Raw genomic sequence first — 14494 nt, 5'->3', positions numbered from 1 at the left:
GTTTTTAAATGTAATTAATTCAGTTCTGATCACCTGGTGGCTAAAAGCCATTGCATTATCCCATAGCAACGCAAACCACCATGGGAAGAAGAGGCTTATCCAGCTCAGTGCTGGAGATCTTGTCTCTGAAGGGGACGTCTCTCACGAACAGGCTTGCATTTCCACAGAAGCATGCTGTAGTTTAATCCTCTGTAGGAATCACCCTCCATCCTCCTCTGCTCCCCTGCTTCTTCTCTGCAGGAGATTACATGGCAGGAACTGCCACTGTAATTTTAAAGAGGAATCAGTCCCTCAAGAGCCCACAGAGAAACCAGCTGTACGTTTGGGCTACCTTAAACAGGATTATGCAGGGTTGAGCGTTTGCTGCTTAAATCCCAAATGCCACATGCAAAACTTCTGTGCTTTTTGATCCCAGTAAGCCCTGCAAAAACCTGACAACAGCCTGCCATCCTGCTTTACCAACAGACCACAGAGTCTCATCCCACCACGTCCTCCATCTGCCGCCAAGTAAAAAAATATGTATTAAAAAAAAATAATAACAATGTGGTTTTCACAAATTGCATTTCTTTGTTGAAGCGACACCCATCTCCCCTTTAGTAGAGGATTTGGGACTTGCTTTGGGGGTCATTCCTTCTTAAGAAAGATGGAGGCTCAGCTGTTTGAGGCGCATTGCTTTGCAGAAAGGAAGTCACCCAGGGGACCGACTTGTTTTTTCTTTCCTGAATGTCAGCGTGGGGTGAATACAACTGGAACGTGACACATTAAATCGGGTTGCTCCCACCCAGCTCTGACTAAGCAGGAGCTGGTGAGGCATCGCTGCATGGAAGTCCCCAGGGAGGATGAACTGCACGGTGAGGGCATCAGGCTCCAGAGCCCAACAGCTCCATTATGCTCAGCACATGGGATTTGTGTTGGACCTTCATCCTACACTCTCAGTAGGATGTAGGGAGGATCCTGCCCATCACTAGTGGCTTGGGTGGGTTTGGGATTGTTAAAGGCTCACCTGAGCATGCGGAGAAGCACACGTGAGGGTCAATTTAAACTTTCTCCTAATTAATCAATGCCATGAAATAGGCATACAAAATTAACCGGGGAGAAAACCAAAACAAAATGCACAAGCTTTCTGAGAGCAGAAAAATACCTAGGGGTTCCCGAGGGCATTATATCAAAAGTAAAAGATGATCTGAGAAAGATGATCTGCATGCAGTAACCACATTTTTCCCCAGTCCCTGAGGGCTGGGAGGAGTCACAAAAGAGGCCACTTCTGCACCAAGAAACCCCACACCTCTAAGGAAGAAATTGCATCAACTCTTCATCTTCCCAATGCTCCATAGCTGCTGCCACAGAGAACAATAAACAGAATGTGAAAATTACATTTGCTGTAGACACACAGCTTTAAAAAGGCTGAACATAGGTCCCAAACAAGAGCAGCTCACCCAGAGGTCAGGAACTACACCTGCAGACACAGAGGGCTGTGGGGCGCCCAGTCCACGCAGTTAGCACAGAGCACAGCATCCCTTCTGGAATAGGATGCATCACAGCACCATCAAGCACGGGACAAGTGATAATAAGCAAGGTAAGAGGATTAGAAGGGAAAAGATAATCTAAACCATTTAAAGAAAAAAAAAAAAAAAAAAAAAAAGGAAAACTGAACAATTTTGAAAGCAAAACGCCTCTCTGTGCAGAGAGCTGCCATGTCCCTCAAAAGGCATGGCTTGCTGCTTAGACAGGGCTCAACTTTTCAAGTTTTAGCTCAACCTTGAACAGAACGAGGCCATGTGCTGCAGTGCTATGGCTCTGCCAAAAAAGACAAGAAAAAAAAAAGAAAGAAAAAAGAGAGAGAGACAGCTGAGAGGAGGAAGAGGAATACCAGGAAAATATGGGAGATGAGATACAGGAAGTCCAGAGTCCATCTCCAGCCACACTCCAAGATGGGATCCATGAGACTCAGCTGTCCATAGAACTGTGCAGAACATACATACCTGTATAATGTACACATACGCACCACGAGTGGGTCACTCATTTGTGTCAGTGTGGGAAGAGCTGTTATGCATAGAAATGAATCACAACACAGCAACATGAAACAGGGAGCACTGTTTTCACGGAGGGCACAGAGCTGTTAAAGAGGCAATAGCTGGGCTGAGTCTGGAGGGATGGAAGCTCCACTGAATTTCTCTGATTTGCGCTGTGTGAAGTGGTGCAAAAGGGAAAGAACGACAGAAGGAGAAGGGAAATAGATCGATGGATGCAGCACGAGAAATACTGCCACTTGCGTGGGGATCTCCAAGCAGCTCTTCCACACAAACTTCGTGACCTTGAGGCAGTCCCTTCACCCTCATGTCTGTGCAGAAGCAGCCAGCAGGCTTTGTGCTGTCCTTGTTGGATTATAGACTTTTTTAGCTACAAAAACCCAGAAAAGCCCCCACCTGCCCCATTCTGATACTCACAAAGCTGGCATTGGTAGGGTCTGGCCGACGGGCAGCAAAGGGAGTAGCTGGCGCTGGGCTTTTCCCCAGTGACTTTGTGAGATGTTCACTGTACCCTCCAGCTCTCTAAATAACATATTACTGACCTGTCAAAGCCAACCTTATTGTATGCATGGTTCAGAAGACTGGCATTCACAAAACATCCCAACGCACTGTAAAAAATTAATCACATTACTAATGCTTCACAGACCTCAGTGCAGCTCCTACCTCAGCCCTGAGCACTGCCTCCATTTCCCAGCAGTGTGGGTCAGGGGTGGTTTTGCAGTGTTTCCTATTCAGGCGCAGCTCCTGGCACAACCAGGTGACACACAGCGAGCACAGCCACGGGCCCAAAGCAAGATGCAGCTGTGAGCTCTAGAGGAATGCACTGGAAATGGGGACTTCAGGAGAAGGTGAATCCCAGAAGGAGGTAGCTTGGGATACCCTGCTTGTGCCCTGTGATGATTACTGCCTGCCCAAGCCAATGCCACTGCAGAGAGCGATGTAGATCAGAAGTCAAGACAGCAGCTGAAGAAGCAAAAGAAGCTTACAAAGCCCTCCCAGGTAGGGTTACCCCTTGCTGGTCATTTGGCTTTTAGCCCCTTTCAGTGCTGCCATTGCCAGTTCAAGCTGGGTTTTCACGTGTGTACAGCATGCACTGTGTGCTCTTAAATACAACCTCATCCTCACTGTAAAGCCAGACGAGCTCCTCCATGAGACTTCGCAGCACCAAGCACATAGAATTCCTGGGCATGGAGAATGCTCAGGACCTCACTGCCATCACATCCATCACTGAGCTCCAAGGATGCTCCCAGGGATACCCAGCTCTCTACAAGCCCCCAGCCCTCTGCAGTGCAGGGTGAAGCTTTCCCTTCTTCCCAAACAGCATCTTATCACCCGGACACAACACACCTCCCTGGGAGGCCTCAAGGCACAAAATGGCTGAGGACCATAAAGCACATCCCAACATCTAAGAATGTCATTAGCAGCAAAAGGAATAAGGAAAAATAACAGAAGGCCCCAAAAATCTTCTCGATTGAGTTGACGCAGGCCCTGGCCAAGATGAAGAGCACGCAAACAAAAAAATCCATTGGCTCTAAGGGCGCAGGAACCCAAACAGGGCTGTGCTGGAGCCCAGGACCGCAGAACAGCCCAGTGGGACTGTGGAAAGTCCCAGAGGGAAGGGAGTTGCAGTAACACAGCGACTTATCCTGACCCTCCCTTTGCAATCCTCCTAACAACGAGCAGCCAGCTGCCCTCCTCCTGCAGCACAACCTGCAGTCAGGGGCTTTTTTTCCCCACCCAACGTAGCCATTCCTGCCTAAAATCCAGGCTGCCGAGGGGAAACGCGCACCCCGGGACCGCTCCTTTGTTCCCTCTCCATCCCCCCCAGAAAGCCCCAAACGCAGCTCAGCATTTCTTTGCAGATATTCCCACCCCACTGCCTCCCACGGGGGGCACAGAAGAACCTCCGGACCCCGGTGCGGAGCCGCAACCCCCCGGCCCCACATCCTCCGCAGCACCCCGCAAAAGATGGGGCCGGAGCAGACGGGGGGGTGGGGAAGGGAAAAAAGCCAGTTCCCGAGCAGCGCTTTGTGTTCCTCAGCTCGCAGCATTGCTATGGTGATTTCAAGCAAGACGGAGGAGCGCTCCCTCCCCACCTCCCCTGCATGCACCCACCGCAGCCCCTTCCCCCACAAACGGGGAAGTAAACGGGGGTGCATAGGGCCGGTGCATTGCACCTCCCCACAGGAACCACCCCCAGCTCTGCAGGGACAGCTTCATTTTTCCCCCCCACCTTACACACACCGCACATCCCTCCCCCAGGTGCACCGTGCCCGGACACTGTAGGGCTGCGGCAGCTCCGGGAGGGGCTCACAGTACTCTTAGGTTCCCCAGCGAGCATATCCAACCCCCCCCTCCCCCATCCCTTCCTTCCCTGCAGCCGTTCTGCAGCTGGAGCATCCCCCACCCACCCCACACTCCGCGATTGGCGATGGGTGGCAAAGAGAAATTTGGGGCTAGGGGTAAAAAGGGAGGGGGCTGCGCTGTACCCCCCCCCACACACACCACCACCTTTTTATTACTCACACGTATGCGTGGTAAATGAAAGCCCAGCCCCGCGGTCTTTCCAGCACATTGTAGAGAAAATTCTGCAGCTTGCGGTAAAAAGCATTCCTTTTGGGGGGCTTCCCGCTGCCCGACACCCCCGAACGGGGTTTGCTGAGGATGCTACCCCGTTTGGTGCTCTCGGAACCGGCGATGAGCAGAGCCCCGTCCCGGCTGGAGTCCGGAGCTCCCGGGTCCAGCCCTACGAAGCCCACCTTCAGCTTCTTCTCGGCGGCGGGCCCCGGGTAAACGCCTCCGTTGCGGGATTTCTGCACCATGGTGGTGGCCGGGGGCGGCGGGGCCGCGGGAGGGGGGTGGCAGGGGAGGGGGGGCTCCACCCGCGCTCCCCTCCGCTGCTCCGCGCCCGGCGCTGGAGACGCCGCAGGAACGGAACGGAACGGAACCGGCCGCAATGGGCTCCGCCGGGCCGCGCCCCGCCCGCTCCGCCCGCCCCGTTAACCCTCAGCTGTGCGGGGAGCGGCTGCCGAAGTCCCGCAGAGAGCATCCTCCAGAATAGGGGGCTGGGAGCTCCCCGCTCTCATAGAAAGGAAAAGGAAAAAAAAATAATAATAAAGAAGAAAAAGAAAAAAAAAAAAAAAGAGAAAAAAAAACACACTACAAACATACACACACGCTAATGGAAACAAGTGCAAAGAAAGCAAGTTCTGGTGTCCCCCCACAAAGCAGGCTTCAGCATCCTCTCAAAAATTCAGGAACTGGCATTCTGCCCCCAGAATAAAGCTCCAGCATCCTCTAAAACCAAGCTCTGGCATCTTCCCCTGGCCTAAAGTCACCCTCAGTGTCTCCCTGCTTTGGCTTCTCCCCAAAAATCACTGCAGGTTTTCTCCCACTGGGAAGGTCCCACAGTGCGAGCTGTTCTGCTGGGGCTGCCCTGTGGTGGGGTGCCCATCCCAACAGCTCTGTCACAGTCTGGGTGGCAGCAGGCACAGGCAGTGCCACCTAGGTCGCAGGAGGGAACCAGCTCCATACCCACTCAGTTTCTGTAACCTCACGACAAATCCACTTATGCAAAGCCATTCCCTTTGCCCACGCTTCCCTGAGGTCAAACCAATCTTCTTCGGGCTCACAAACACTGTACACCTTACTTCCTGTGCTGAATCTTCAGCATGATGTGGCTACGAAGCTCCCACTGTAGGAAGCCCTTTACTAAGCACGCTGACCCAAACCACCTCTTTATCACAGCCTGTAATTATGACCCAGTGTTACCATTTTCCCCCACACAGCACGGCAGGCTTCTGCCCCATAGAATATTTCCTCCTGATGGACAATCACAGGACTCAGAAGAACACGCAAAAGCCTAACATAAGAAAGATGAAACTTCCTTCACCATTATCCTCCATGGAAAACAGCTCTGTTTTTCATAAGTAGGCAGTGCTTTAGGACAAGGCTTGTTGTGTGAAAATAGAACTGTGAGCTCTGCTGAGCTGCTGCTTTCAGCACAGAGCACCTTGCCACAGTGTGGGTACTTTGGAAGCAGCAAAAGGTTTACCCAAAGCTCCATGGTGTGCAGGAATCCAGCAGAGCTGCATTCCAGTTCCTTCTCCTGTGAGGGGCAGTAGCTGGAAAACCAACCCCACCACTCTATGGCTTTCATATTTAAAAGAGAAAATCAGCATAGCCTTCTGGATTGCATTTCACAAGTTCTGGTATTTTGTCCTCCTTTTATGCTTCAGGAGAATCCCAGCAGCAACAAATGCACCAGAGACTGACATCACTGCTGCTTGCTCTGCACATCCTATCACATATGTGCTCCAGTGTGGAGCAGCCCTACATCCCAATGAACAGTGAGTTTTCTGTGACCCATATTATCTCCAACACATGACCGAAAGAGGAGATGTCTCTGCAAGGCAGGCAGAGAGCTAAAGCTGGGTTAAATAATGGAAAAACAGATCTGCAAGTATGTCAGTGAATAAATTACTCAGTTCAGCGAGGGGCCATTCTATTCATTATTTGTGAACACTTGTAAGATCATTAGTGTTCTTTAATAGGGTAGCCAATTACAAATGTGCCTGGCACTAATGTACAAAGTGCATTATTATAGATCCAGCGACGCAGTCCAAAAGCAGGAAATATCCCCCTCCACCAAAAGGCCAACAACAAACAGAGGAAGCAATTTTCAATTAACAAATTCCAGATTACTAATAGTCTGTGAGCCCTAAAGAAGAATCTAAATTCGTCGCACTCCTCTTTGCCTAATTAGCTGGTCATTTGTGGTGTCACACTGCAGCGCAGCTTTGGGCGCCACGCATCTCTGATATCATCAGAAAACAGCAGTGAGCTCAGGGATGGGGTGGGATTTCACCATTCCCAAGCACTGGGTGTGAGTGAGATGCTGGGGAAGGTGTGGGGTGGTTCTGGTGGCTGTCAGGGATTGTGGCTTCATTTGGGAGGGAGATGAAACCTCAAAGGAAAACCAGCAGAGCCCCATAAGAAAGGACAGAGAGTCTGCAACAGGTCATCTCAGAATGGCTTAGGTTGGAGGGGATCTCATTCCAACTCCTCTGCCATGCACAGGCTTGCCACTCACTCAACCAGGCTGCTGATGAAATGTCAAATATCACAGAATCACAGAATGGCCCAGGTTGGAAGGGATCTCAAGGATCATGAATCTCCAACCCCCTGCCACATGCAGGGCCACCAAGCTCCACATTTAATACTCGACCCAAGATGAAGGCAGTTGTTTTGGAACAGGAGGACAGCCAGCCACTAACACTACGTGAAATAATGAAGTATGTAAAAGCAGTACTGGGAAGGTGCCGTTATCTGATCCAAGGACATTATGTCTCCACAAACAGAATTACTGAGTCACTTTTTTGCTTTCAACACTACTGATGGCTTTAAACACAAACACCGTGGCAGAGAGCTCAGACCCTGAAGGTAAGAGGAAATCTATTGAGCTCTGTGATGATACAGAAAGTTCATGTTCTGTCCCTTGGCAGTTGGAGTAATAAGAGAAAAAGAAGGCTGGTGTGAAATATGTGGAATGGCTCCAGGGATATGCTTCCATTTGAAACACTGAACTGGAGCCCTTTCTCCACACCCACCCAACAACGGGAGGTTTGTGTGCCCTGTGCTGCCCATAGCCTGGGTTTTGGCACCCTCAGTTTGCTCCCCGAGCTATTTTCAAATTCTAAAGCAGATGGCTCTATCTCTTCTTGTTCGGGGCTTGGCTAACTGATGCTGCACCATCCAAGCAAAGCTAATCCAAGAGCAGAGTGGTGACTGATCTTTCAGCACTTTGCAGCCACTCATCTCCCTCTTCTGCTGAACCCCTTTCCTCTACCAACCCCATCCTCTTCTCCAGGCAGCAACCAGCTTCCTAGAGTCCACATTTATTGATTAGATATGTCTCTTTCTGGTCGGCCAAAAGGGGCTCTTTCTAACACCATTTTGACAAACGTTTCTGAGATTTGAACTACAAGACATGACCTGAAAGTAAGGCTGCTTCATGCAGATGCACCTGGCACTACAGCTTGAGCCCATAGGGGAAGATACTGCAAGAAAAATTCCTGTGCAAAAGTGGAAAATTCAACAGATTTCCAAAGCAGGAAAAAAAAAAAGTGAATGTGACAAGGGGGAATGTGTACTTCTGGCTCAAATACAAGCCAACATTCAGCACAGGTTTCATCATTTGGGATGGGAAGATTTGGGCACAAATGCATGATGGAGAAGGAAGCACTAGACAAGGTAATTGGAGGGAGCCTGCTTTTTGCTGTTCTTAATTGAACCATAATGATATGGGCCTTTAATGAGAGACAAAATGGCTGAATAAGCTTAAATTAGGTTGAAGATTCATGCCCTGTTGATTGGATTGAGGAAGGGACTAATTCACTTAATAAATGTGGGGCTGCTACAGACGCAGGGTGAGCAGCAGGTGGGGTGGTTTTATGTTACCAACCTGGAAATCCCATTCACAGCTTGGCCTGAGCCAACAGGGTCTGCAAAACCTCCTGCTGCCATGGGAGAAGATGGAGACATCAGCTTTTGGGTCACCAAGTGGTGGAGACAACCCAAGCGCTGAGGGACCACCCTGAGAGCCAAGGGGCTTCAATGTGGGCATGGGGCAGGGAGCAAAAGTCTTTCTGGGTGCTTGCATCCAACCACAACACCACCACAGATATTCTTTAACAACCTAAAATGAAGAGACACCAGATGACTGTCCAGTTTCAATCAAATTTGACAGTCATCAGCCTGGAGGTTAATTGAGTTTGCGCCAATTTTCATGAAAGCGAGAAGCCTAGAAAGAGAGAGATTATCTCTGATGCTGCCTCCATTCTCATTCAAAGGGGATCCTGGAGTGTGATCTCATCTCTGCAGGACACCAGGGAAGGTACCCATGTGGACATTGCTCCCCCAGCCACTAAAATGCTCCAGCCCAAATTCGTAGGCAGTGCATTGATAAAAAGCCAGGCTGCCTTCCATCGGGTGCTGACAGAGCTTCTTATTTTATATTACATATTTAGCAGATGCAAAAATTCTGTGCCATCATCCATCTCTCTGTCCTGTTCTTAGACAGCACCTATCTCCTCAGGGCACCTACAGCAGAACCCAGGGAAAGTCGTGTTGAATGAGATGGGCCTGAGCTGCAGCAAGAGGCGCTCGCATGGAGAGAAGCCTCTGAGTCGCAATGAAGAGTGTGTGCATCCTTTGCACAGACAGAATTTCTTTGTTTCTCCTTTCTAAGAAAGATTAAAAGTGGTGAAGTTTCAGTGTTAGTTTAAGCTGTGCAGGTCTGACTGGAAAGAAAAGCAGATCCCAGAGAAACAGCAAGCGGACCAGGTATGTGAAAGGAGAAGCAATGGTGAAAAACAAAGTTGGGTGAATTCTATTGAATTGAATGGGGTTACCTTCAGGGCATGCACGAAGCTGAAAGGAAGCTGGTTGGTCACACAGGGATCTGATCACCTCCTTTCCCCCAGCATCTCATGGCCCTACTTACCCCCAGCCCTCTCCCCTGGCAAATCCCCCCAGCCCAGTCTCCCTCCCCTCTTCTCTATGCATCTCCTTCATCAGCCTCCAGCTCTGGCTCTTGCCCTACCCTCCTTTGAGACGACACTCAATTCCCTTTCTTCATTTATATTGTTACCTTGAAGGTATTTATAGCCTGTGACCACGTTGCCCCTGTGTCTTCTTTTTCCCAGAGTCTGTAAATTTAGCTCTCTGTCATTCTTCACATCTACCTTGTTCACATCATCCGTCCAAACCGCCTTGGCTTTCTTCCTCCTACTGCATCCATGAGGCCACACAAACCAAAATGCTGCCACCTCTGTGCTGCAGCACTTATTCCTTGGGATGAAACAATGCCAGAACCTCATCTCCCCTCCATGGAGCCACCAGCAGCTCCACGTGGGGCAGCCCCTTACAGACACATCTTGGAAGGCTTCCCATGGGCAACACCTCTCAGTTTCTCCAAACCAACACACCACTCTTTGCAACTTGCAGCTTTATAACAAACAACAGAACTAACCAGCCCTACCAGATCCTGTAAACTTGGGGTCCAGCTCAGAACTGACTAAAGCACCTCCCAGGACTGTAACTGAACCTGGGTCCAATCCCTCAGGGCCTGTGAAGTGCTTTGTTCCCATTCCAGCACCTGCCTCCCACCAACTTCAAAGCTGAATTGAAACCTGCATGAATATTTAGGACCTGGAGGTTGTCATCAGAAAGAAAAATCCCATACTGAAATAGCTGACAACGCTGACACATCTGTCTCATCTCAGATGAGCGGTATATGAGCTAGATACTAGATTCCTCTTGTGGATTGTTCTGCAGTGATGAAAGAAGGAAAACAACACATCCAGCAAAAATAAATAGGCTCCAAAAGGTACTGAGTTAAGAGAGGAGGGGTCTTTCTGGGCTGTGCCCCACTTATGGGGCTGCTGTGGGGATGGAAAGGGGCATGGGGGCTGGGAGAGGAGTACTTGTCAGAGCCAAATGCCATTACTGCAACAGGGAAAAGTTATATAGCTTCTTTTTTTTTTTTTTTTTTTTTTTTTAAATCTTTTCATTATTGAGAGATAAGAGAACCTCCAAATGCAAAAACCTGCTCTCTAATTTTCTCATCTAATCTTTCCTTTTAGGGAAAAAAAAAAAAAAAAGCATATTGAAAAGCAGAATCTAGCTTTTCTCTTTAATTAAAAGGGTCCCCCCTGATCCAAGTTCCAGGTAGGAGACCTGTCCTATAACGGCCATGAAGCTGTTGAGAAACTCCCGGGCAGAGCTGGCTATCACAGCACACAGCTGCCTGATGCAAGGACAAACTTACAGGAGCTGAATTCAGAGTCTCTATGCACAGTGCTGCACTGAGAGCTTCTGCTTCCAGCCTGCATGCTGGGGGAAGCAAGGGAACATGAAGGGATGAGGGCCTGTGATTTATTCAGTTTTAACCCAAAGGTCCCAAGGAAAACTGGCCTTTGTGGTTCAGCTCTGGATCTGTCTCTTTAATAGCTGTGGGCAATTTCAATCTTAATTTGTTGAAGATGAGTGAGATATTTCAGGTTGCTGCAAGTAAAAATATGTGATAAGAGAGGATACAAATCCTGAAATATCTCTGGTGATGGAGGTGGCAACCCAGCCACAGCCCCATTAGGCATCAGAAAATCCAGCTACGCTTTTTCATAACAAACCTATAGGATACTGGACTCCTTTGGTTCTGCTGCTTGAGAGCTTTTTCTCTGTGGGGCTTTCCTCTGGATGAAGCTGATGCTGCATTTGCAGGATGGCTTTTCCTCGCTCCCAGCCTTATTTACATGCAGTCCCTGTTGTGTTCTTGCAACTTCATCCTGCGCTCTTCGGTCCAAAGGATGTTCCTGTCCTCTGGGCACCAGGCTGTGCATACAAAATATCTCACTCAGCATCTCCCTGTGCGTGCTGACAGCATGCAGAGCAGGGGGGACTCAACAACCTGCAGCAGTGCTGCTAGTTGGGGCTCATCCTCCTCTCTGCCCTTCTTGCAGATGACCCCAGCATGCCCTGTCCTGCAGGCTGGCTGCTTCCAGGTTCATCAAAACTAAGTACTCCGCTGGCCAGCACTGCAAAGAGCATTCAGCAGATAGAAGGCATGAAAATCGTGCCAGACAAGGGGAGACTAGATATAATATAGACTAAGCAAAAACAGGCCAGCCTAAATTTGCAGGCAGGCTGGTACGTGGAAGGACTGCTTGTGAACGAAGCTGAAATAAATTATCTGAAAGCGCTGCAGCTTCTCTGTGTGAAGCAATGAGTTTTGGCTGAATGGTTTCAGAGATCTTGAGGGAGATCACCAAAGGCAGGGGGTGCATGGAAGAAGCTCAGCCACGGGCTGTGCTGCAGCTTGGGTTTCTGCATCAGGTCAGCAACATCTGCACGTGCAGAGAGAGCACAGGCCAAGAGAAGGACAGCACATGGTGCAGAGCTCTGTGCAACCCCATCTGCAAAAGCAGCCCAGGCTCACTCTAAAAGTGCAGCTCCAAATGCAGTGGGAGGAGGATGCAGAGGGAGGTGGTTAAAGGAAAAGAGTAGAAAATTCTGGAGACATGGGCCCAGAAATGGAGCAGCTGCAGAATTCCAGCTGTACCTGCATCATTCCCACACCTACCAAGAGTGGGTCAGCACCGGCAGGAAATGGCAAGACCACTGAGGGCTGCTGGGGATGCTGGAAGCATAACTTGGCCTCCAAAGAAGGAGGAATGGGATGGAAGATCCAGCTGGAGGCCAGCAGCTCCCTGGTATCGTGCTGAACCTGCAGGGAAGCTGTGGCTGCTGCTTGAACCCACTACCAAGTATGGAAGGGCAGCAGGCAGCTCGAATTCACCCAGCTCAGCATCTGAAGCACAGGTTCCACTTGCAGTCTTGCAGCTGCCTCATCAATATTTTAGAACAGCCCAAATGCTTGCTGAATCAGCCAATCAGCTCTGGCAGCTTAACGAAACTCACTTAAATAATTAACAGCACACAGCCAGCCTGGTGGTTTCTCAAACACCTGATGGGCTGCACCATGGGAGAGCCAGCCCTGGTGCTCTCTGACTTACCTGCAACCTCCAGTTGCTATCATTTCCCTCCTGAGCTTTAAGCTTTGGGTAACACAGTTGTGTTTGCAAACTCCAGTCCCCAGAGAAACAGCAGTAAGCACTTTGCAGCTCCCTGCTCTTGCTGTAGATTTGCTGTCAGGCAAAGCTTTGAAACAGAAGGGCCACTGGTTTGCATCTCCCGTCCCTAATTATCTCTGCAGAAGGATTTCAGGTCTGTTTCCACGAGATGGCATTGCTGAGGCTGGTACGGAGAGGAAGCAAGGAGGACAGGGATGGGAAACACCACCATTTAAAATAAAATAGCTAGGAAAAAAAAATCTGAGCTTTCAGTGAGGTCCCAGCACACCTGAGCATGGCAGGGAGGGAAAGTTGGTGTTTTAAAATGCATTTCCCCAGCACAGTTCTGTAACTTCATCATCGTCACCACCTGACACAGGCAGCACCACACCTGCCTGCTTTATGCACAGTGCTGACGGCTCACGAATCAACTTCTGTTTGCTGCAGGGCTTGCTGAAAACCATCTGTGGCCCCGTTCAGAGTCATGTTGGGTTGCTTATTGTTTTGCTAGAAGCCCACAACGGGTCAGTCCCAGCCCAGAATAAGTGAACCATCCCCCTTGCCTCCTGGGGTTGGGCAGTGATTGACCAGGTCCGTGATGAGTCTTTGCACCTGAGGTTTGGGTGGAGGCAGAATGTGGTTTCATTCTGCTCTGAGTCGTGACCCCTAGAAGTTTTTCAATCTTCTGCTTTGAAATGGGTCTACATCAGAACATTTCTGTTTATTTTGGCTCTGCCAGAGCCCAGCTTAAGCCTCCCAAATGAGGCATCTCCCTTCAGGCCCCATATCTTCTTTCAAACCTTACAGATTATCCAGGGTACCAACTGCACAGAAGTAGAGCTGAAATCTTGAACCTGCTGTGAGCCATGAGCAAATCTGAGTTAAACCCTCAAGGTTTTAATTTTCCCTTTATGCAGCTACGCCGTTAATTACTGCACTGCTTGTGCATCGCTCCCAGAGCATCTTCACAGCTCCCCTGCTGTATTTCTATGGAAACGTACCCGTGGCTTTGTCAAGCTTGTTTTTGCTTTTAAAATAGCTATAGAGGACCAAGTTTGGACCTTGTGTCTCATCATGTCTCTCATCTGACCCCAAGGTCCCTGCTGCTCCAGGACCAGCTCCTGTTGGGTACAGGAGAGCAGGAGACACTGCACAGCACAGCAGCCATGTTCCCATGGGAGTTCCTGTCCCCATTCCTAAAAGATGGGGGAAAGCTGTGCATGGAGTGAGGTTCTGCCATCCTGCTTGGAAACAGCAGTGAGTACAAAGAAGAGCCTTGGTGCACTGTGAGTGCAGTTTTGAGGAAGGCAGCACCGTGAGCTGGCACAGAATTGTGGTGGCTTGGGGCTCTGCTGGGGCATGCAGCACTGCAGAGCATCTGTTATTAACGAGGTGCTTCTGCAACATAAACAGCAATGATCCCTGCGCCTTCGGGGCCCTCCTAGGAAGGAGGTGGCACATTGCCATCCTTCACCTTGCATCCTCTGCCTCTACTTCTCCTAAGCACTGCTTTACGAGCGCAGGATGATGCCCTGGTGTGCTGCCAGCCCCACCTTCAAGGAACAAACCTTAGAGATGTCCCCAGAGCACTATGGCACAACGTGAGCAGCCCCTCGCACCTCCTCTACCTTTGCACTCAGCATCATAGAATCATAAAGGTTGAGAAGACCTCTGAAACTAGTCCAACCACCAACCCATCCCCACCATGCCCACTAATACACACCCCATCCTTTGGTCAGTCCTAAACACCCCCCAGGTGCAGCCTTTGGGTTCAGGCATCCTGTGCTGTGTGGGTACATCTTCTCCTGCTCTACAGGTTTGCAGTGAACACAG

At 49.8% G+C, this 14494-nt stretch overlaps 1 protein-coding gene across 3 annotated transcripts in view; it reads right to left on the bottom strand.

Annotated features, from left to right (window-relative positions):
- KCNQ2 (potassium voltage-gated channel subfamily Q member 2) overlaps positions 1–4889 on the bottom strand; it is a 66291-nt gene extending 61402 nt beyond the window's left edge. For all 3 annotated transcript variants that reach the window (XR_008206945.1, XM_052683898.1, XM_052683897.1), the window contains exon 1: positions 4557–4889. Coding sequence is in view for 2 of the 3 variants with exons in the window: in XM_052683898.1 (XP_052539858.1) it covers positions 4557–4852 (296 nt within the window). In the remaining variant the exon portion in view is untranslated. The remainder of the gene's footprint in view (positions 1–4556) is intronic.
- Positions 4890–14494: the final 9605 nt, after the last annotated feature.

The sequence above is a fragment of the Tympanuchus pallidicinctus genome, unplaced genomic scaffold (genome assembly GCF_026119805.1).
Source record: "Tympanuchus pallidicinctus isolate F22 unplaced genomic scaffold, pur_lepc_1.0 scaffold20, whole genome shotgun sequence".
In the NCBI taxonomy this organism is placed as follows: Eukaryota; Metazoa; Chordata; class Aves; order Galliformes; family Phasianidae; genus Tympanuchus; species Tympanuchus pallidicinctus.
Note: the sequence above shows the minus strand (reverse complement) of the source record. Positions and strands in the feature narration are given on the sequence as shown.